Genomic DNA, 23,398 nt, shown 5'->3' with positions numbered 1-23,398 from the left:
TATATATATATATATATATATAGATCTAAGTCTTTTTTACTTTAACAACGAGCTGTTTGGTGTTTCCACAGATGTTCTGGAGGGATACAACGGGACGATTTTTGCATACGGACAGACATCATCCGGCAAAACACACACTATGGAGGTGAGGATCATCTCTAACGTCTCTAGTGTCACAGTTTTTGGATGGATGGATGTTGTTGTTTGTTTCCACTTGACATGAAAACATTGCATTAACTAACGCTCCTCTGGGTTTGCAGGGGCTGCTCCACGACACAGACTCGATGGGAATCATCCCCAGGATAGTTCAAGACATTTTCAACTACATCTATTCCATGGACGAAAACCTGGAGTTTCATATCAAAGTAAGCAGAGCGGCTCATTGGTTTCCCCTCTTATCTTTTCACTTATGATACATTTAAAGTTTTATTTCTATGGGTTTTTTCTCTCTTCATTTGCAGTAAATAAAGCAATTCTCAATTTAGTCTTAGAGATACTTTATTGATCGTAGCTGATGATGGTACTAAATGATGAGGTTGTGCTTCCTCTGTTTGCAGGTTTCATATTTTGAAATCTACCTAGACAAGATCCGGGACCTTCTGGATGGTGAGTGGCCGTGACTCCTCGTGTCTCCTAATCGCATTAATTGTGTTAACAGGAGGTGTGAACGAGCTGCTGAAAACCTGTGAAACTTGCAGAAAGTTGATGTGAATCTGTGTCAGAAGAACCATGTTAGCTATAAACTTTATTTGTAAACGACTATGTGGACACACAAAAGCATGATACTTGTTATATAACACGTCTAATTCAGGGGAGTAGAGGTTTTTCAGTCCTGATGATTTAAAACTGTCCAGTGTGGAAGAGTTTTAGTCAGTTTACGTTAATTAAAACGCACTGAGCTGGGCAGATAATCTGAAAGTGGCAGCAGAAGTGCAAACAATGGCTGCGTTAACATCTGAATTAACATTTGAAACTCCCAGAAAGACGTTTTAATCACCCACCATGTATTTAAATGTTGGAGTTTAAGAGCATTATTTAAAATCCAAAGGCGCCTACCGCAGCATTTCTGTCACAGTATAATATGTTGTGTTGTGCAGCGTTAAGTCGACCTCTCTGACATGTTTCCTCATCTCTCTTTCTCTCTCATCTCCAGTGTCAAAGACCAATTTGTCAGTGCATGAAGACAAAAACAGAGTACCCTACGTCAAGGTTCGACCCAACCGCCTTTCACAGATCTTGTAAAACCAGTCAGAGTGGCCCATTCATCTAACTCTGTGTTCTTCCTTTGTTTTCTTTTCGCTTCTTTCTGTTTGTTTTTTTTTGTTTTTTTCAAAGGGCTGCACTGAGAGATTCGTCTGCAGCCCAGAGGAGGTCATGGACACGATTGATGAAGGCAAATCCAACAGACACGTAGCAGTCACAAGTAAGAAACGTGCCACAAGTTATCTGAGTCATAAACCCGTTGATTATCAGAGGGCCGATATGTTTTATTTTCATTTTTTCTGATGACGTGCGTGTATTAATTTATTCTCTCTGACAGACATGAACGAGCACAGCTCCAGGAGTCACAGTATCTTCCTGATAAACGTCAAACAGGAGAACACTCAGACGGAGCAGAAGCTCAGCGGGAAGCTCTACCTGGTCGATCTTGCCGGTAGCGAAAAGGTACAAAAGAGTCACATCCATCCTACACTTTTGTTTAGGGATGAACCAAATCCTGATTTGTGGCATTCTGCAAAATACAGAATCCACTGTTTGATTTGTCCAAATCTGAAACCGAATACCGAATCCTACTCCCATCATCGGCCCATACAGTAAACACATTATAAATGCAGTAAAAACCATCACACAGGGTGTTTCCTTTTTTATTCTAACTATAAAAAACAATGGGTTATAACTTTCACCACTGTTTTGCATTTGAACACTGAACATTTAAACTTCAAGTCACTCAGGATTCAGGTTTTAGTGGGTTTTTTTCTCATTCAAAACAAGAAAGAAAAAAAAACAAAAAGTGAAATTATCTCCACAGAGCAGAGAAAAATATCTGCCTGTAAGTATTATTGTATGTGTAACTTAGTTTGTTGATTTAAAATTACGGCAGTAGCGATGCTAGTTTCCATTAGCACACCTATGATGTTTTCCATTATATGTTAGCATCAAGCTAGAGGACCTTATGTTAAGTTTGTGATAATGACAGTGATGCTGGCTGTGCTGAGAGCGATTTAAGCAGAATATCGTTCGTAAACTTTCCTATAATTGATGGCGCCGTCATTACGTTGACGTGCGTAGGGTTCGGTTCTGTTGATGTTCTAAGATTTGGCAGAAATCGAACCCTGGATTCAGTACTTTGATGTTTCTTTGTTATTGTTTGCACTTTAATAAAACATTACAAACAGAGAGTATATCACATAAAAGAAAGAAAATATACGATAGATTATATATGATGAACTACAATGAATCAGTGCTGGAGAGGTTAGAAACCCTGGGAGGGCTTATCGAGAACCTCACCATTAAAATAAATAAGTAAAATTAAATCTATCATATCAAAATAAAATAACAAATGAATTAATGAGAGATGAAAAAACAAAGATAAAACAAAATAACCAAAATTAGTAATTAAGCAATGAATCAAGAGATAAATTACAATGGCAACTATTTATACTTTTGTTCCACCCATTTTCCCCCTTTTTTAATAAATCGTCTTACTCTAGTAATTGAGTCGGGCCGGGTTTACAGATCACAGTCTGTTCTTCAGTCTGAGGTTTTATTGTCCGTGTGATTTTCAGGTCAGTAAAACAGGAGCGGAGGGAGCCGTGCTGGACGAGGCCAAGAACATCAACAAGTCTCTGTCGTCCTTGGGAAACGTCATCTCTGCTCTGGCTGAAGGAACGGTCAGTACATTTGTTCGTGCTATACAGTATCTCTCTCTCTCCCTTCCTCTTCCTCTCTTCCTCTCTTCCTCTCTCTCTCTCCTGGGCTTTGGTCATTAAATATGCAGAGTGAGAGGAAAGTGAACGGCCTTATGGGATAATTGAGGTCACTACGTCGCTCTGTTAAGCTTTAATCTTTACTACAGATCGTGGCGAGATGAGCTCATTACGCTCTGCAAATGTTTGATCAGTTACGACCTCAGGTGGATTTCTTTCAAAAAAAAAAAAGAAAAGAAGCAAATTAGTGTGAATGTAGCAGACAGAGGGGGAAGTATGTGTGTGTGTGTGTGTGTGTGTGTGTTTACCAGCTGCACAGCCCCAGAGCTCAGCGTGTGCATCTGGAAGAAAAAAAGAAAAGAAAAAGCAACATCTTGTTCAGTTATCTCGGTGTGAAAGAGCCGTTTCTACTCCTTTTTAACTTCTGCAGATAAGACAACTTCACTCGGAGCAATGTTTTCCTTCAGCTGTCTCACACCAATTTCACACTTCTCACTTTGATCAATGATCGGTTTGTTCTAGTGCCCCTTCGCTGGGTAAACAACCTGGGGCGGACAGATGCTCTGATAGTTGTGACGGTGTGAAACAAACGAGTTATTGTGCAGAGATACAGCAGCTATGGCCGCTACAGCAGCTACGGCCGCAGCTCCTCGTCGTATCAATAATAATATAATACAGGCGGATCGGGTTGATGTTTAACTGGCTGCTAACGACGCTAAACTCGTGAGAGCTGTAACCCGAGACATCACATCCTACCGACCTCTTCTCTGGTTGCAGGACAGAGGAGGAACATTAAAGTGAATCAGAATTACGCACTTTGTTTTAACCCTCTCCTCTTTAAAAAGACACACACACAAAAAACATCAAATTAGCAACAATTGCACAGTTTCCCAACAGGAAATTATCAGTCTTGAGCAGTCAAATCAGACGGATAATTAAGTTACAAGTAGACGCTATGAACAATAACAACAAACTTATTAAATGTTTTATTTACAGTGCACATTAAAGGGATACTACACCCAAAATCAATAATTCACCAATTTTCTACTCACCGTCATGCCAAGGAAGGGTTTGGAGAACTTTCAGAGTCATCAAAACTCTTTAGGAGTTCCAGGGGGGGTCCGGCTGGTAATGGGTTTTCATATAATGGCGGTGGATTGTGCTCACTTTTGAATCGTCCAGAACACACACTATGAAACATCCAGATACCGCCATACTGCTCGTCTGTACTGACCCAAGTGTCCTGAAGCCGCCACATGAAAAAGTTGTTCAGAAAAAAATTATGTGATCTCTGTTTTTATCCTTGTTGTAGCAGCAGCTCCCAGTGGCTGCGTGAGAGTTGCTGCGAGATGTTCTTCCGTGTTTCCATCATACATCCAATGGTTTACAACAACCAACGAACATCTCGCACAAACATCAACAGCCACTGGGAGCTGCTGCTACAACAAGGATAAAAACAGAGATCACATTAATTTTTTCCAAACAACCTTTTCATGTGGCGGCTTCAGGACACTTGGGTCAGTACAGACGAGCAGTATGGAGGTATCTGGATGTTTCATAGTGTGTGTGTTGGACGATTCAAAAGTGAACTCTATCTGCAAAAGACACAAAACACAGAAGAACAGAGATAAGTCGACTCGACAGACAAAGCGAATCACAGAGACAAGGACAATAAAGACAGTTAAAAGTGCTTTACATAACAAAGTGCGTTCAGGTTCAGTGTTACATATCAATTAAGATTAACAGTGAGTGCAGGTTTGATTACTTTTCAACCAGTTCTTCAGATGTGTTTTCGATGTGCTGTGTATCACATTCCCGTATTGTGAGTGGTGAACTGTTCCAGATATGACCGCCTCTGATTGAAAGCACTGACTGACTACAGTGTGTGTCCTCTGCTCCGCTTCCCTCTATTGAACACTGTTTGTTTTGGAGTCAACAGTGTTTTTCGTCGAACTTGAGGAGAAAAAAACTTTACTTCACACTTGAATTGCTGCAGCACGTTTCTCTCGTTTTCATTGTATATTCACGTGTGTATGTGTGTGTGTGTGTGTGTGTGTGTGACATCCAGGCCTACATCCCGTACCGAGACAGCAAGATGACCCGTATCCTGCAGGACTCTCTGGGTGGAAACTGTCGAACCACCATCGTCATCTGCTGCTCGCCCTCCTCCTACAACGAGTGCGAAACCAAATCCACTCTCATGTTCGGACAAAGGTCAGTGGAGGGGAAACGAGTCATCATTCAGCTCAATTTGTCTTTTTTTGTCATAATATTACTGTGGTTGTTTTAATTAATAATCTAAATGAGAGGTCAAGAAATCCACATAAAAAACATGAGAGTAGTACCACAGTGACGGTTCACGGTTTGTTCCTGGTGTAATCAAGTACCGTTTTTGGAGGAAAAGTGGCGTCAGTCAGTGGAGTAAAGTTTAATTTAATGTTTTTTTTTTCTACTTTTAGAGCAAAGACTATCAAGAACACAGTCACAGTGAACGTCGAGCTGACAGCAGAGCAGTGGAAGCAGAAGTATGAGAGGGAGAAGGAGAGGAACAAGACCCTGAGGAACACCATCACCTGGCTGGAGAACGAGCTGAACCGCTGGAGGAACGGTGAGGAACAAGATTTATTTATTTATTTATTTATTTATTTATTCATGTATTCATGTACAGCTCTGGAAAATAAAGAGACCACTACTCCAAAATGTTCTTAATAAATCAGCTTCTCTACATGAGGCAGCCATTGATTCCAGTGTCTATTGAACTCCAACACAAGCACCTCACTCTACTTAGCTGAGCACCTGAACCAAATCATATTTAATGAGGAAGAAAGATTATAAATACATTTAAAAAAAAACACTGCTGCGATTAAAAATTGGGATTATTCCACCAATGTTGATTTCTAAACTCTTCCTAAGTTTAAAAAGTAGTGTTGTGTTGTTTTAAAATGAATATGAACTTGTTTTCTTTGCATTCTACAGTAAGGTCTGAAAACACCAGATTATTTTTGTTATTTTGACCTGTGGTCTCTTAAAAATCCCAGAGCTGTATGTTTCCAGAGCAGCAGCAGGGTCTGCACATGCACGTATGTATCCACACAAACTGTAGAGATCATCATGTATGACGTCTCTCTGCAGGTGAGAGCGTGCCGGTGGAGGAGCAGTTCGACAAGGAGAAGGCCAACGCCGAGGTGCAGGCGCTGGACAACATCATCAACGACAAGTCGGCGACCACGCCCAACGTGCCCGGCATTCGCCTCACGGACGTGGAGAAGGACAAGTGCGAGGCGGAGCTGGGCAAGCTGTACAAGCAGCTGGACGACAAGGTGAGACCGGGACGACAACACGTTTTAACCCTCCTGTCGTCCCTCTGGATCAAATTCACCCAATCTGTTCCCTTCCTCCATCTTTCCTTCTTTCCTTCCTCTCTCCCTTCCTTCTTTCCACAATCCCTTTTCCCTTCCTTCTTTCCTCCCTTCCTCCTTCCTTCCTTGAATGGATCTGTTCCCTCCCTCTATCTTTCTTTCCTTCCTTTTTCCTTTCCTTCTTTCCACAATCATTTTTCCCTTCCTTCCTTCCTTCCTTCCTTCCTTCCTTCCTTCCTTCCTTCCTTCCTTCCTTCCTTCCTTCCTTCCTTCCTTCCTTCCTTCCTTCCTTCCTTCCTTCCTTCCCTCTTCTTCCGTCCTTGAACAAATCGGTTCCATCCCTCCATCTTTCTTTCCTTCCCTTTTCCCTTCCATCTTTCCACAATCCTTTTTTCCTTCCTTCCTTCCTTCCTTCCTTCCTTCCTTCCTTCCTTCCTTCCTTCCTTCCTTCTTCCTTCCTTGAACAAATCTGTTCCCTCCCTCCATCTTTCTTTCCTTCCCTTTTCCCTTCCTTCTTTCCACAATCCTTCCTTCCTTCCTTCCTTCCCTCTTCTTCCTTCCTTGAACAAATCGGTTCCCTCCCTCCATCTTTCTTTCCTTCCTTTTTCCCTTCCTTCTTTCCACAATCCTTTTTTCCTTCCTTCCTTCCTTCCTTCCTTCCTTCCTTCCTTCCTTCCTTCCTTCCTTCCTTCCTTCCTTCCCTCTTCTTCCTTCCTTGTACGACTCTGTTCCTTCCCTCCATCTTTCTTTCCATCCTTTTTCCCTTCCTTCTTTCCACAATCCTTTTTCCCTTCCTTCTTTCCACAATCCTTTTTCCTTCCTTCCTTCCTTCCTTCCTTCCTTCCTTCCTTCCTTCCTTCCTTCCTTCCCTCCTTCCTTCCTTCCTTCCCTCTTCTTCCTTCCTTGTACGACTCTGTTCCTTCCCTCCATCTTTCTTTCCATCCTTTTTCCCTTCCTTCTTTCCACAATCCTTTTTTCCTTCCTTCCCTCCTTCCTTTTTTCCTTTACCCAGGAGGACAACAGGAGTTAAGGCTGAATTAGAAGATAAAACAAACCAAGATCTCCAACAAATATTCCTACTATATTCTTAAAAAAACAAAACACAACATGGCCGCTCCCTTTTATTTCTTCCCAGGTTGTTTCACCTCGTTCTGTCTGTCTGCTCTGTGCTCTGAACACTAATCGTACTGTTTGTCTCTGCTCTTTCCAGGATGAGGAGATCAACCAGCAGAGTCAGCTGGCGGAGAAGCTGAAGCAGCAGATGCTCGACCAGGAGGAGGTGGGTACAGGAAGAGGAGGAGGAAGAGGAGGAGGAGGAGGGGGGGTGGTGACCTGTTGATCTAATGCCCCTTTTTCCACTACACAGTTACTGCAAAAAAACAAACATGTAGCGCCGTGGTGAGTCGCATTGAGCCGAGTCTCGCTAGCGGAAAAGGGCCGTTATTGATCTTAGTGGCCTCAGAGACATGAGGGCTGTGGAGACATAATTATATTTTACTTACTTCTTTTCTGTTGTCTCAATTTTATAATTTTAATTGATTAGATATGTTATTTCACACCGATCGTTCTGTCTCATTGATCCAAGTCTCTCTCACTTCCTGAATTCCCATAAGTCTCTTGTTTTGCCGACATGATTAGTTGTAAAATCAGCAAAAACCGTGTTTGATAAGAGGCCAGTAAAAAAGAAACCTCCGTATTCACTCAAAAACCATGTAACACATTTGTATTTTATTGTACGCATTTGTATTGTAATTGTATATAAATATAATAATATATCCAGTTAAATAACTCATAAATTAACTTACTGTATATATTATAATGACTAGATAACTTGATAGATAAATTCAAGTAATAATGACTAGATAACTTGATAGATAATTTATGAATAAGGGGTGGGAGTAAATAAGTTTTACTTCTTCCCACTCCTTTTCGGATATGAAACAAACAAATAAACAAACAAAACAAAAAAAATCAAATTACCTTTATTTTTCAATTATCTTCTTTTATTTTTTTATTATATATATATTTCTTTTTTTGTTCATATGTTGTTTTTGCAAAGTTTTTATATGTTATGTCTGTCCATTTCTGTATTATGTTTTATTTCTTTTAACATGTCCGAAATAAACTTAAACTAACTAACTAACATTTAAAAACAAACAGCACGATGACACTTTCCTCTCCTCTCCTCTGCGCGCAGCTTCTGGCCTCGTCTCGCCGCGACCACGAGAACCTGCAGGCGGAGCTGAACCGTCTGCAGGCGGAGAACGAGGCGTCCAAGGAGGAGGTGAAGGAGGTGCTGCAGGCGCTGGAGGAGCTGGCCGTCAACTACGACCAGAAGAGCCAGGAGGTGGAGGACAAGACCAAGGAGTTCGAGGCCATCAGCGAGGAGCTCAGCCAGAAATCGGTGAGCAGCGGCGACGACGGCAAAGTCACCGCAATGCTTTTTATATTCGCCATGACTTTAATGTCCTTCATTCACATCAACACACACACACACACACACACACACACACACACACACACACACACACACACACACACACACACACACACACACACACACACACACACAAGTAAAGCTATAATTAAACTCACACAACCTGCAGGCCACAAAGAAAACACAAGTACATTCAGCACTGTAAGGCGTAAATGAAGACCGTAGCAGTTAGGAGGACGTTAACAGCTGCCGACAGTTGGTCATAATAAATGAAAATAGTAGAATATATTAGTAGAATATGACCCGCTCTGGCGAAATGTTTCTATTTTTAGATAATCAGCTGATAACGTGGAAAACCAATAAAAAATCAAAAACAAATTCTAGCTAATTTCAAAGAAATTACGTTCAAAAACAATCTCCCAAAGTTTCATCGTCCAGTTAATTGAGGAAAGACAGCTTTAAACGTCTCCTCTAGAGACAAGCACAACATGAAATAACTTCTGAACTGTTTATGATAGAGACGAACTGTAAACTGCATCTAAATCGTTAGATTCTCTGCTTTCCGAGGGTCATTGAATGGCTTCTCTATGACAACAAAGGACGGGTCCGTGTGTAATCGCGTAGTATGGGAACAGATGCTAAACCGAGTGTAGCATCGATGCTAAACCGAGCGTGGCATCAATGCAACGCTTGCAGATGTTTTACAAAACATGAAATAACTTCTGAATCGTTAATGATAGAGACGAGCTGTAAACTGCATCTAAATCGTTACATTCTCTGCTTTCCGAGGGTCATTGAATGGCGTCTCTATGACAACAAAGGACCGTATAGGATGCGTGTAATCACGTGGTACAGGAACAGACGCCAGAGTCCGCTGGCCTTTAAACCAGAGACGTTCTATATTGTTTAAACGCAATTTTCTGTCTGTGTTTCATGTTTTCAATTGGAAAAAGAGAGTGGAAAACCATAATTCAAACGGTCATATCCAGGGTTTGAAATTAACTTTTTGACCTACTAGCCAAGTGGCTAGTAGGTCAAAAAAGTTACTCGCCAGACAGATTTTTTACTAGCCAAAACCAACAAGTTGCTTCACTATTGTATTTCGACGTCACTAGTTATATAGCAGTCATAGTAGTACCATATAACAGACGATGACCTTTCAACTTTTCTGGAATAACAGTAGTTTGTGTGGCGGCCTGCCACAGGCTCTCACAGAAAAAAAAAAAAAAAATATATATATATATATATATATATGAAGAGTTCATTTGCAAAAGCAGATAACTGTTTTTAAAAAAAAATCTAGAATCTTCGTTTTTTATTTTTTATTTACATAAGGTGATATCAGTCAAACCAAAGTTGAGTGACTTTGAGATGTAACAAAACAGACATATCTCAAAAAAATAAAGTTTTATTGAAAACAACACTATGCAAAGAATAATTACAAAGCCTCAGCTCATTTTTTTTCAAAATGGCACTTATCTGCTTTTGCAAATGAACTCTTCATATATATATTTTTTTATTTTTTATTTTTGATGACTTTCTTTAATGGAAGCAATTTCACAGGTAGCAACATGACAGTACAACGTGACAGAGAAGACTTCCAATTCTTCCGTTTTTCCCCCAGTTTTTTATCCCTCCCACAATCCCACCCCACTCAAAGAAGAACAGTATAATAATAATTTTTAAACAGCGCTTCACCAACTCTCATCTCTGCCAGTCAGTCCACCTGCTGTCTCTCTCGCACGCACGCACGCGCACACACACACACACACACACGCGCGCGCACATACACACACCATGGATGTGACACACACAGACACGGGCGCATGGACAGTTGGCACTTTGCCGCTCGTAAATGCACTATATCGCGCTGATTGTACAGTGTTCAAATACCACCCCCCACCCTCCCGTCCGTCCGTCGGATAGTCCGACCACCGACTCCGGCGTGCTAACAGCTAACCGCTAACAGCTACCAGCTACCAGCTGTGCTACAGCAGCTGACTGAGCCTTTTGGAGCCGCGGCTCGGCTCACGTTAACGTGGACTCGGTGCGTTCCTCTCGGTCAGCTGTGAAGCAGCAGCGGTCTGATAAGCATGATGTCCGTGACGTGTCCCGTTATGCGCGACTAAATTGTGACGTTGTCAGGTGACTATAAGTTTATAATACACTGGGGGAAACCCTGGAAACAGATTGGGAGTCTCATTTTTTCTAGCTCGCCAAGTGGCGAGACAGTTAAAAATCTGTCTCGCCACAGAGGAATCTGGGTCGCAAATGGCGAGTGGCGACCGCTAATTTCAAGCCCTGGTCATATCTTAATAACCATCCAATGTATGACACTGTGACTCATTTTGCTGGATCAGGTCACAAACATGTTTTTTTTTTTTTTAATTTCTAAATCCCGTCTTCTTCTCCCGTCAGTCCATCCTGTCGTCTCTGGACTCTGAGCTCCAGAAGCTGAAGGAGATGTCCAACCACCAGAAGAAGAGAGTGACCGAGATGATGTCGTCACTGCTCAAAGATTTAGCCGAGATCGGCATCGCGGTCGGCAGCAACGACATCAAGGTACTGTCGTTACCGTGGCAACGCGGCGGACGATGCCAGCCTCTGAGAATCCTCTCATCATCATCCTCCTCCCTCCATCTATTGAAACCTTTTCTTTCCTCTTTGGTTCCTCAGCAGCAGCACGAGGGCGGCAGCGGCCTGATCGACGAGGAGTTCACGGTGGCTCGTCTCTACATCAGCAAGATGAAGTCGGAGGTGAAGACGATGGTGAAGCGCTGCAAGCAGCTGGAGGGCACCCAGTCGGAGAGCAACAAGAAGATGGACGAGAACGAGAAGGAGCTGGCCGCCTGCCAGCTGCGCATCTCCCAGGTACGGAGGAGGAAAGGAAGGAAGTGTTGTGGACTGAAAAGACAAAACTATATTCTCTTTTTTATTCATAAGTGTAAGGGAAAGTTTTGTTTTTAATGTGTTAAATCTCCTCAAAAACAGAGGAATGATTGTTTTATCAATACGGGTTGTAGATAGAGCCGCAACAATTAATCGATTAATCAAACAATAATCGATTATTAAATTAATCGTCAATTATTTTGATAATCGAATAATCGGTTTGAGTAGTTTTTTCAGAAAAAACGTCCAAATTCTCTGATTTCAGCTTCTTAAATGTGAATATTTCTGGTTCCTTTGTTACTTTCTGACAATAAACTGAGTCTCTCTTTGGTTTGTGGACAACACAAGACATTTGATGATGTAATCTTGTGGTTTGGGAACGCTGATTGACATTTTTCAACATTTTATTTACATTTTATTGACCAAACAACTAATGATTAATCGTTTAAATAATCAACAGATTAGTCGATAATGAAAATAATCGTTAGTTGCAGCCCTAGTTGTAGATGATGTCGTCTTTCGTATTTATGTACTTCGAACTGTTTGTGTACCTGTAACTATCTCGTATTAAAGGCTCAGTCGTTCTGACAGTCGGTGTTCAGACTCTTGAGACCTTTGTGCACCCTGTTTGGCCAAATAGCAAGACTCTGTCGACTCTGTTGTTTCTGTTTCCTCACCAATAAGCACCTTGTGTTTTCTGTTGCGTCTCCAGCACGAGGCTAAAATCAAGTCGCTGACCGAGTACCTGCAGAACGTGGAGCAGAAGAAGAGGCAGCTGGAGGAGAACGTGGACTCTCTCAATGAAGAGCTGGTCAAGCTCAGCGCTCAGGGTACGAACGTCACTGTGTTAATAAGGAGCAGTCAACACTTAACGAAGTCAACTTAGATACTGAACTTAAATGTTGGAGACACTTATGATGAACAAATGTAGAGTTTACAACATGACTGATCCAGAGCCAGAGCTAAACAGTCAGAAGAGTCGCTGTGTTTGATCTGTTTTGATAAAAAAAAAAAAAAAAGTTAAAAAATCTGAATCAATTCCTCCTCTCTGGTCTCTTGACATTGCATCTTTTCTCTTTTTTACAGAGAAAGTTCATGCTATGGAGAAAGAGAATGAGATCCAGACCGCTAATGAAGTCAAGGTTTGTCCCTCTGCACCATTAAACATTCGACACACACACTCACTTGTAACTTGATTGGAGTTTTTAATTATGCAAGAACAGTACAACTCATTCCCACTTAATTACACAATTAACAAAGGACTGAGGTAAAAGAATAACAGTAACTAAACAGACAGTATGCAGAAGTATTATGAATAATAGAGACAAACAAATCTGGTAAAAGAGAAATAAAAACATATTTATTACATTGTGACAAACGTGTCATTAAGACATTTTAAACATTGTACCTGGACGTTACAATCGGTTTACAGTCAAACCAGTTCAAGGTTTACAGTGAGTCCACAGCTGTTTAGAAGTTAATGTTTCTATATGTTCAATAAAAGGTTGCCAGATCTTTAAAAATATGTCGAATCTGTTTCTCAAGATCAAGATCAAGATTAACTTTATTGTCTCACAAAGTGAGAAATGTGTTCTGGGCCATTCGCCCACGCTACAGCCACAACATTTATCCTACAGTTCAACACAATAACAAACGTACAGTAGATATGCACATCCATATCATACAAGGTGCTGAAGAGTACAAAAAACATGGTGAATTAAAACATGAATAAATAACACCAAATAAAGGCAATAAAATGCTATAATATAATAAATAAAAGTACTAACCTGTGCAAAACAAACAAATGCAAGTCATCTGAACTCTGGTCTTATCTGACCTTGTATACAAACACTTCTGATATCCATTTTGATATATATATAGAGAGAGGAATCCGCAACATGACAGGTTTGAAGTTTTAAATGGCTGTTTGTTCATGTTGTGTGTGTGTGTTGTGTGTCCAGGAGGCGGTGGAGAAGCAGATCCACTCCCACCGTGAAGCTCACCAGAAACAGATCAGCAGCCTGAGAGACGAGCTGGACAACAAGGAGAAACTCATCACCGAGCTGCAGGAGTAAGAATCAAAGCTCAACACAACCAGGAGCTCTAGCTGTAGTAGTAGTAGTAGTAGTAGTAGTAACAGTAGTAGTAGTAGTAATAACTGTGACAGCAATGAAAGTGCGGCTTTTCTTTAACCATCGCTGTGTTTTTGTTGTTTGTTCCAGTCTGAACCAGAAGATCATGCTGGAGCAGGAGAGGCTCAGAGTGGAGCACGAGAAACTCAAATCCACCGACCAGGAGAAGAGCCGCAAGCTGCACGAGCTCACGTATGAACTCACGCCAACTTCAGTCATCACTGGTTTAACCAACTGTGTGTGATGTCATGTGGTTAAACGTTTGTGTGTGTGTGTGTGTCTGTGTTTGTTGTTCAGGGTGATGCAGGACAGAAGGGAGCAGGCCAGACAGGACCTGAAGGGTCTGGAAGAGACAGTGGTGAGTGGTCCACATGAGTTTTGAGTCTGAACAGCTTAAATTCACTCAAACACACATACGGTAAATTCTCAAATAAAAGCCGAGTCTCATTTAGAAGTCTGTTTCTATTTTCTGAAAGTTCTCGTGAACATACAAAACCTCTCAAAGCAAGCAAAGAGCCGTAGCCTGTATACAGTCTGTGGCCGGCGCAACACGTTTATTTAGAGGAAGTTTCATCGGTGCTGATTAGACTTGTAAATGAAGCTACTCTGTATCCGACTCTTTCCTTCTGCTCCGACTCTTTTAAACAGTAACAATAAAACCATTTGAGAGGATTTTCCGACAGATTTCTTCTAAATTAAATGTGAAAAGAGGAATCCTGCACACTGCGTAACATGCACAAATTTTTAATTATAGCAACGTTTCGTTCTGTAGGCAAACATGGATGCTATAATTAAAAATTGGTGCAAGTTACGCAGTGTGCAGGATTCCTCTTTTCACAAATAAGTCTAGATCAACTGATTGTAGTCCAACAGAAAAAGAAGAAGACGCCTTTTACTTCAAAATTAAATAAAAGGTGAACTGGCCAGGTGAAGCAAATAAAAGCCTGGGCCTCTATTTGAGAATTTCTATTTCTATTACAGCAGATGATTTCTATTTCTATTTTGAGAATTAATACTTATTTTTATATATGATCTTTTTCTCCAGGCCAAGGAGCTGCAGACTCTCCACAACCTGAGGAAACTCTTCGTCCAGGACTTGGCCACCAGAGTGAAAAAGGTGAACTGTGTAGTTTTATAGTTTAGAGTCATAAAGACGTCAGTGAAGTGTCAGGTAGTTGTGTGCTACGTCGGGACTAAACCTCTGTGTTGTGATGTTGTTGTCCTGCAGAGCGCTGAGATGGACTCAGACGACACAGGTGGGAGTGCTGCTCAGAAACAGAAAATCTCCTTTCTTGAGAACAATCTTGAGCAGCTCACCAAGGTTCACAAACAGGTACAGGAGTCGCACCTGCACACAAAAACACATTTTCAACACATATACGTGTAGGGATGTCACAATTATACATTTTCTTGGTACGATTATTGTCAGAGAAATAATCACGGTATTACGATTATCAGAGTTATTATGCACCAATTAATTTCACAACACTATGAATGTGTAAAATCAGATATAGCCAAAATATAATTATATTACTCATTGTTTACACAAAATATTTCAAGTATCTATTATAATATATGACCAATTCTTAATCCCCACGGAAAATGTTTGAAATATTTAGGTCATAAATTGTTATTTATACCAAATGTTTGCGTCTATTTTATAGTTTTTTGTTCTGTTTTCCTTTTTTTTTTTTATTAAAAATGACACGCTAACATTTAAATTCCTACCAATTCAATGTTACATTATGGACCAGTATCTGTGCATTTACGTTTATTTTTGCCGATAAGGTTCCAACATCATCTTTTTGGGAAAGTAACGGTATTTAGGAACAATTAATTAATTGTGGCATTTAATACCACGATTAATTTTGAAAACAAGTAATCGTGACATCCCTAAACACACATATATTATACATATATATATATTTCCATGAGTGTGTGTGGAATGATAATGACGTGATGTGTCCGTTTGCAGCTGGTGCGTGATAATGCAGACCTGCGCTGTGAGCTTCCTAAACTGGAGAAGCGCCTTCGTGCTACGGCTGAGCGGGTCAAGGCCCTGGAATCTGCTCTGAAGGAGGCCAAGGAGAACGCCGCCCGCGACCGCAAGCGCTACCAGCAGGAGGTCGACCGCATCAAGGAGGCGGTCAGAGCCAAGAACATGGCCAGGAGGGGGCACTCGGCCCAGATCGGTCAGTGTTGTTATAGTTTATCATCAGTGTCGGCCACGTTACCGTTACAAAAATAATTACTTATATTTACATTTAAAGTAACAGAGTTGGTAAAAAAGAATTGGTAACTGAGTAACTACATTATAAAAGTTACTAATTACCAGGAAAAGTAACTATTGCTTCTTATAAAATGCTCAAATATGTCAAATTACTTGGACTCGCCCGTCTAACCTCCTGTTTATCTGGAACTAACCAACCCTATTCCAGATAAACAGCGTTTTTCCGACCAGTTGATGGACTGAAAGAAATGTGTACATAATGTAGCTACACTTTATTATTATTTTTTTTTTACAATAAAGAGTACAATTTAAGAATTAAGAAACAAACAAAAAAATAATCTACTAATCTTTCTACTAGGGATGTGCACGGTTCCCCGAGTACCCGGGTACCCGAGTAGGCAATCTGCTATCCGGTTATGAATTTATTATCCGGTTAACCTAGGATTAAAAAAACGTCACGTTAGAGCAACAGTCTAGTGTCGGATCAAACTACATCATCATGCCGTGGTTCGGCTTTTTGTAGTGTTAAACAGTTTCGGATCAAGCAACGTGATTTTCTGCTGTGTAAAAGCGTTTTTGGATCGAGCCTCGGACTTTCAAACCTTTTACAATAATCTGTGGTGGTTCCCTCGGCGTAAACCGTCAGGACGGAGACGACAGGTGTCATCAAGTCTGGTAGAAAATCTGCTTTCAGTTTACAAACATTCTGAAACCTTCCCAGTTATTTCCTGAAACGATGCGAGGCAGAGAGGACCGAAGGCACCAAATGCTCAGCACTCAGAGCGCATGCAGTGCATTCATGCCCCGGCATAAAGATGCACATCTGCCCCATATGTGCATCCTAGACTCCATCTCTACTCTTATTATCCACCTGATATTTAGTCTGACGACGCTGTGTGTCAGTGATGCGACTGACGGACAGAGCGCATTTATGCACGGCTGCGCTCTGTCCATCAGACATGACGTCATTTTATTTTTTATTACAGTAATCGGTAACACTTTATTTTAAGGGGTCCTTGTTCCTGTGTAATTACCTAATTAATTACAGTGTAATTACCTATGTAACCGTATGTAATAGCATGTACTTACATTGTAAATACATAGTGTATTTTGGTGTACTTACAGGTCCTTGTTACACTTGTAATAAGAAATAAAAAAGTGGCCTCTCTCTTTGCAAAAGCATTTCTTATTACAAGTGTAACAAGGACCTGTAAGTACACCAAAATACACTATGTATTTACAATGTAAGTACATGCTATTACATACGGTTACATAGGTAATTACACTGTAATTAATTAGGTAGATACACAGGAACAAGGACCCCTTAAAATAAAGTGTTACCCAGTAATCGGTTACCCGGGTAACACCAGGTTAGGTTACTCGATTAGGAAATGATTCGAAATGTCCATCCCTACTTTGTACCGTGAAGTCGCAGACAATCAGTTCCTCCCGTTGGTGTTGGTGCAGATTCATTTCAGTGACTTGTTTATATTTCAGATAGAAGCCATGAGCTCAGTTATTAGGTTTCACATGATAGATAGCAAAACAAACCACTGAAGTCTGATCTCGTTCCGTCCGCAGCCAAGCCGATCCGGCCCGGGCAGCAGCCGGTGGCGTCGCCCACCCACCCCAACATCAACCGCAGCGGAGGAAGCTTCTACCAGAACAGCCAGACGGTGTCGATCCGGGGAGGCAGCGGAAAACCAGACAAGAAGTGAGTGTTGTGGAGATCACGTTGGGATGTTTTTACGTCATGTAACTACGGAAACGACGCTGCATCTGGAAGCAGTTTAACACAGTGACGAAGGGAAATAAAAAAAAACAGTGTTCTCATTTAATATCAGGTAATAATTAAACACTATTAAACAATAATTAAACACTATTAAACATTAGATAATCAACTTCTGAAGAAAGTATTAAAAAGTCAAGTGTCAGGTCATCGTTAAAAAGATTTAACCATATTTATAAATAGTGAATCCATCATTTATTATAATGGCAAAAGGCAATACTTTATTACTATTACGACAAATGAATAAAAGACGAATAACGACAAATGAATAAAAGACGAATAACGACAAATGAATAAAAGACGAATAAATCTGATAATTGCTGCACTGTTTACGCTGTAAAAGTGCTAAACTTTTCAAACTTTTACAAACGTTAAACATATTATTGATCATCCAGACTTTAACATTCACAGCTGTGTTTGTAGTTTAGATCCAATTTATACTAATAATTGCAGGAAGAATGTTTAATATAAATGATGAATGAACTTGTTTGTAGATAAAACTTTGCCTCAGTTTTTTTATTAAACTTGTGAGTGGTGATGATGACGTTCGTTTCTCTTCTTTCTCTCTACAGCTGAGATTGAGCGGCTGATGAGACGGACGACACCACAGAAGAAGCCAATATCGCGCCACCACTTTCACCCCCCACCACCCCTCTCGCCCCCCACCACCCCCTCCATCCGCCCCTCGCCCCTCACCATCCGCCCCTCGCCATCCTGTCATTCCATTACAGCGAACAGGCTCCTCGTCGCCGCTTCGGAGCCAAGAAGGAGTTTCTGAATTATAAATATATATATATAAATATTCCCGGCCTGTACAGCTCCTGCCCCCCCCTCATACCCCCCTCTCACCACCTCCTCCCACTCTCCTCTCCCCCCGCCCCTCGATTCTCACCACCACTTATCTCCTTTTTATCTTAACTGGATATAATAATGAAATAATAAAAGAAAGGAAAAAAAAACAAAAAACGACAACAAATTTTAATTTACAAAAAGGCAAAAATAATAATAATAATATTCTTATCCAACGAACCAAACGCAGTCAAAGCGAAGCCGCGAAAACCCGCGACTCTCAACGCAACGTGTAGCTTCGGGGTTTCGATTTTATTTTATTTTTGTTTGGTTTTGTTTTGGTTTTTTTTTCTTGTTTTGCACAGTCTGTCGTCATCTGTCGTCATCGTGCGAGTAGTTCTGCACTGTGCCAAGCTGAATGTAACGGTAGCATCCGAATTAAATTAAAAACAACAAAAAGTAGTCAAAAAAATAAATGAATAAACACCTAAAACAAGAATAAAAGGAGACCCTACCTACCAAGAGAAATAGCTTGACCTATTATAGGCCTCTAACCTCTGTACATTTCATTATTACTATTATCGGTTCTTAACCACCACTTTTCTCTGGCTAGATTTTACATGCTTCTTTAAGGATAAAATAAAAACTACCAAAAAAAAAACAAAAAACAAAACTGTACGGTTCTGAATTGACTTAGGTGGCGTCGACTCGAGCACTACTGTTCTGTCCGGTCTTGTTGTACAGATGTAAAAAAAAATTGGCACTACTGCACAAGCCTCCCTGAAAAAGAGAAAGAAAGAGAGGCAAAGAGAAAGCAGGGAACAGCTATAAAGAGAAGAAGGATGGAGGAAAAATAAAAAATAAAACAACACAAAAGCCACGAGAGACGTGCGACGGTGTACTGTAGATGTATTTAACTAAATACCTGTGGAGGCCCATTGTTTTTATCATTAAGTTAAAATAAAAACCTATACTCGTTATTGGTGACTTCATGAGAAGGATGTAAAGAATGTAGGAAGGAAAGAAAAGAGGAAGAAGAGGAAGAGGAGGATGATCCGGTCGATAAAACAAACTTCCACTTTTTTTTTTTTTTTGGTTTGTTTTTTATAGCATAGCCGATGCTAAGTAGTTAAATGTAAATGTTTTTACTCCTCTCGGTGTGTGTTGATTAATAACGGACGCTATTTATATCTTCTCTCTGCACATTGAGGCACATACACTGCAGGCGTATAGACTGAGATAACACACACACACACACATATATACGTATATATATGATGCTTGTCCTGTCCGTGCTGGGTCGCTGTCACTCACTCACATTTTGTTTTATTTCGTAGTTGTAAACCCGTTCGATTCCCCCCTCGCCGTGTCACGACATCTTTATCCAGGGTGCCTCCTCTCCTCGCTTCCATACGGATTTTTATTTCTGTCTTCCCGCCCACTTCTTTCCTTCCTTTCTTTCTTTCTTTCTTTCTTTTTTGTGTGTGTGGTTTCTCGCTCTCTTTTAGATTGTGGACCTGTAACTGTAACATTTCCCACCTGCTCCTGTTTTTTTTTTCTTTTTTCTTTTTGTTTTGGGTTGTAAATTTGCAGACAGCAGCAGCAGCAGCGATGTGTTTCTGGCTGGGTTTTAACGTACTGTATCTCCTCATAGCTCCGTATAGATCATGTATGTAGATGCACATTGTGAAGGGGGAGTTGGTCGTCAAGATGATGGATGGATGGATGGGATGGATGGGATGGATGGGTCGGGGCCTTTGCTGCTGATCAAACAGTCAGGTGAAGCAGGGTCTGAAAAATTGCACAACAAAACAATTTTCCTGTCATCAACATCATTATTATTCTTCTTATTCTTCTTATTCTTATTTAACTGAACTAGTCGGGACTATAGGAGTTGTTATTTGTTTCTTGTGTTCTGTTGTTTTGGGTTTGTTTGTTTTTTAATTTCCCACTGCAGTTTCTGTTTGTTTTCTTCAGTTTTGTTCTTAACCCTGTGCATTGGCGAAGATCTTTATTGTGATTGTAGCCCCCCACACCCTCCACCTCCTCCTCCTCCTCCCTTCTTCCTCCTCCTCCTCCTCCTCCTGCATAAGAAACACTAACATCTTGTGCAAGTGCAATATACTGTAAAATACACTGTACATCAGTCGAGTTGTTGATCCCGTATGAAGTCAAAGTCCTGCCCCGTCCCCTCCATCCTCCTCCCCCTCCTCTCTATACGAGCTGCAGTTTCACTGACTCGGTGCGTTTGACGGCTTCTTTCGATGCTCCCTCTTCTGAAAAGCTGGAATGTTTTTAGTTTTTTTTTTGCCAATATTCAAAGATATAAACGAGTTTCTACTGATGAACCGGGCAGTGAACTGAACTGAACTGAACTGAACTCCCTGTGTGATGTTAATATGGTGAAACTTTACTATTAAGTACAGTGTTAAAGTAGAGTCGACATATACTATATTTAACTGTTTAGACGGATAAATTAAAGAAACCTGTTGTACAAAAGCTTTTTTTTTCTTTTCTTTTTTTCTTTACGTTTGGGGGCTGAGACTAGTGAAACATATCTAGCTGGAAAAGGGGGATTGGAGGAGTTTGGCTTTTTTCTCTAGGAGGTAAAAACCTGTCGTCGTCGTCGTCGTCATGGGTTTAAAAGCACTTCTTCACGATGTCTGCACTCTGAAAAAAAAACAAAAAAACACTCCACATGTGGCTGTTTTTGACTGGAGGAAGTTTTTCCAAAGTCCTATTATTATTATTATTATTATTAATGGAAAAAGTGTGTTGACAGCAGATGATTTAAATAGTTTAAACAACAACAAAAATTACTACTACTTTGTATGAACTGTGGGGAGAGGTCGGTCGCTCCCGTGCACCTGTGACAGGACGGTGTTTGTTGGTGTCTGTCGAGACGGTTTATTCCCTCTGTGTTAACTTCTAGATTAGTTAAAGCCTTTGCAGCATGGACCTCAAAATGTTTCTCCTTTTTGACCTTCCACCGAAAAAAACCTGAATTAAAAAATATGGCGGGAGAGGGAGGGAGGGAGGGAGGGAGGGAGAAAAATGAAATGAAATGAAATGAAAATACTTGTGGTGTGTTCCTAAATTTAAAAAAAATGAATTTTGCATTGATTCTAAATTTAAAAAAAGACAAACAAAAAGTGAATCCACTTCTTTTTATTACTGTGTAATAGTTGGTCAGTTTTTAAAGGACAGTTTTGAGGATCCATCAGTGGACGAGGTACTGGATCATTCCTGGAGAACTGGGGCACAAATAGCAGGGCGCTCTGATAATGGACAGAGATGGGAAGTTAATGAGATCACAGTTTTGGATTGACTGCATGATGTAAATGTATGTGTGATTAAATAATTATGAGAAAACTCTTCTACCCTCTGTCCTTATTGTGTTCGGTTGTTTGTTTGTTTTTGCAAATTATGAGTTAGATGCTGGACTGTTGTCGTGCTGCTCACTAATGTACCGTATGTCATTTTTCTTTCTATGTTTTTATGGATAATATTAAGTTAATTTATTAACTATAACACCAATTTCTATGTATACATTTAGTCTGGGTTTATTCTTCATTGTTTAGCTCAGAAGGCGCCATTTATAAAGGGTTGATAAGCTGTAATTAAAGGCTCTGTTGCTGGTTAATAAACTGTTCACTTATTCTTTATAGCACAGGTGTAAGTCATCAGTAAGAACCTCTGATTGGACAGGCTGCTAGAATATGGAAAATCATTATGTCTATAGAAAACTATTTAATTATTAATAAATTAGAGACGTCTCGCCGTCTCGCCATGGTTTAACAATTAATAATTTATTAAAAGTTAAAGGTGACAGACTTTTCTCAGTGGCTCTTTACTCGTTATCCTTTACTAACATTCAAAACTACAAATACTATGACAATATTTAAACACAATGGGTTTGTAAATGCAGACTTCCAGGTTAATGGGGTAAATTTAAGTGCTAAAAAATTGTCGTGGTGTAGGAGGATTTTCCATAACCTGGCAACTCCAGAAGTCTGGCTTATAAAAGTGATTCTTAGAGTGTTTGTAAATGGTTTATTGTGATAAAAATTATCATAATATGTTTATAAATGGTCCATTATTAGGAAGTGACACTTTTTAGAGCCACAGTGAACATCCACCAGGCTGGAAAACTGACCGTTTAAAACAAAGATTTATAATATGCATTTTACCATAAGGTGCCCAAACTTTTGCCTCTAAAGCAGAAGTAAGCGATCTGGTGGTTTTGGCTAACTTCCTGTCAGCAGATGGAGTTAGCAGTCCCCGCCCTCGTCCCTACGTCACCACATTCACGTGCATCCCTTGGCTGCACACACAGAGAGGACCGCCCCTTTATGCCGTTCTCTCTCCTCATTGGATAAAGGTTGTAGGATACAAGGAAAGTTTTCTCCTCGGCTTACAGCAGAGCAGAGTGACTGACAGACCCGTGTTTCAGACCAAACACTCTATAGAAGTGATTGCTGTCTGAAGATAGAACTATTTAAGACTTATATTAACACAAACATTCACCTTACTTCTGCTTTAACTGCAGTTGTGTCAAAAATAAATGTCTCATAGCAGATAGTAAATCTACGAAGGAGTATTAGGGCCAGCTGAAAGTTTCAGGTGAGCCGTGTTTGTGTGCCCGAGAGAGAATATTCTTATTACTGAGGCCGATTCTGAAGTAGCCTATTAATCAAGGCGTCTGTAGAGGCAGCCATGGCCACCGACTATAGTAGGCTACTTTGATATTTCCCCAATTTATTTATTTTTATAGCTGGGCCCTTTTTTCTTGACATTTTTTTCCCCCTATGTTTCTTTTTGTTTTTGCCAGAATTTCTTTTTTTTA

At 40.4% G+C, this 23,398-nt stretch overlaps 1 protein-coding gene across 3 annotated transcripts in view; it reads left to right on the top strand.

The window, feature by feature from the left end:
• Positions 1-21,570, top strand: part of LOC311000280 (kinesin-1 heavy chain) — a 32,828-nt gene extending 11,258 nt beyond the window's left edge. The window contains exons 3-27 of one of the 3 annotated variants that reach the window (XR_014596077.1): positions 72-145; positions 261-365; positions 558-606; positions 1,154-1,209; positions 1,336-1,423; positions 1,541-1,665; positions 2,787-2,891; positions 4,996-5,141; positions 5,387-5,535; positions 6,060-6,247; positions 7,497-7,565; positions 8,484-8,690; positions 11,142-11,285; positions 11,400-11,594; positions 12,325-12,442; positions 12,699-12,754; positions 13,574-13,683; positions 13,835-13,936; positions 14,042-14,102; positions 14,790-14,861; positions 14,973-15,077; positions 15,720-15,936; positions 17,556-17,688; positions 18,336-19,899; positions 20,146-21,570. Coding sequence is in view for 2 of the 3 variants with exons in the window: in XM_083990949.1 (XP_083847075.1) it covers positions 72-145; positions 261-365; positions 558-606; positions 1,154-1,209; positions 1,336-1,423; positions 1,541-1,665; positions 2,787-2,891; positions 4,996-5,141; positions 5,387-5,535; positions 6,060-6,247; positions 7,497-7,565; positions 8,484-8,690; positions 11,142-11,285; positions 11,400-11,594; positions 12,325-12,442; positions 12,699-12,754; positions 13,574-13,683; positions 13,835-13,936; positions 14,042-14,102; positions 14,790-14,861; positions 14,973-15,077; positions 15,720-15,936; positions 17,556-17,688; positions 18,336-18,339 (2,678 nt within the window). In the remaining variant the exon portion in view is untranslated. Of the gene's footprint in view, positions 1-71; positions 146-260; positions 366-557; positions 607-1,153; positions 1,210-1,335; positions 1,424-1,540; positions 1,666-2,786; positions 2,892-4,995; positions 5,142-5,386; positions 5,536-6,059; positions 6,248-7,496; positions 7,566-8,483; positions 8,691-11,141; positions 11,286-11,399; positions 11,595-12,324; positions 12,443-12,698; positions 12,755-13,573; positions 13,684-13,834; positions 13,937-14,041; positions 14,103-14,789; positions 14,862-14,972; positions 15,078-15,719; positions 15,937-17,555; positions 17,689-18,335 lie in introns of all 3 variants that reach the window. The other 2 variants (XM_083990950.1, XM_083990949.1) reach the window with 2 other exon arrangements.
• Positions 21,571-23,398: the final 1,828 nt, after the last annotated feature.

This window comes from Trachurus trachurus, assembly GCF_905171665.1.
Source record: "Trachurus trachurus genome assembly, chromosome: 17".
Classification (NCBI taxonomy): domain Eukaryota; kingdom Metazoa; phylum Chordata; class Actinopteri; order Carangiformes; family Carangidae; genus Trachurus; species Trachurus trachurus.
This window is presented reverse-complemented; position numbering and strand designations above follow the sequence as displayed.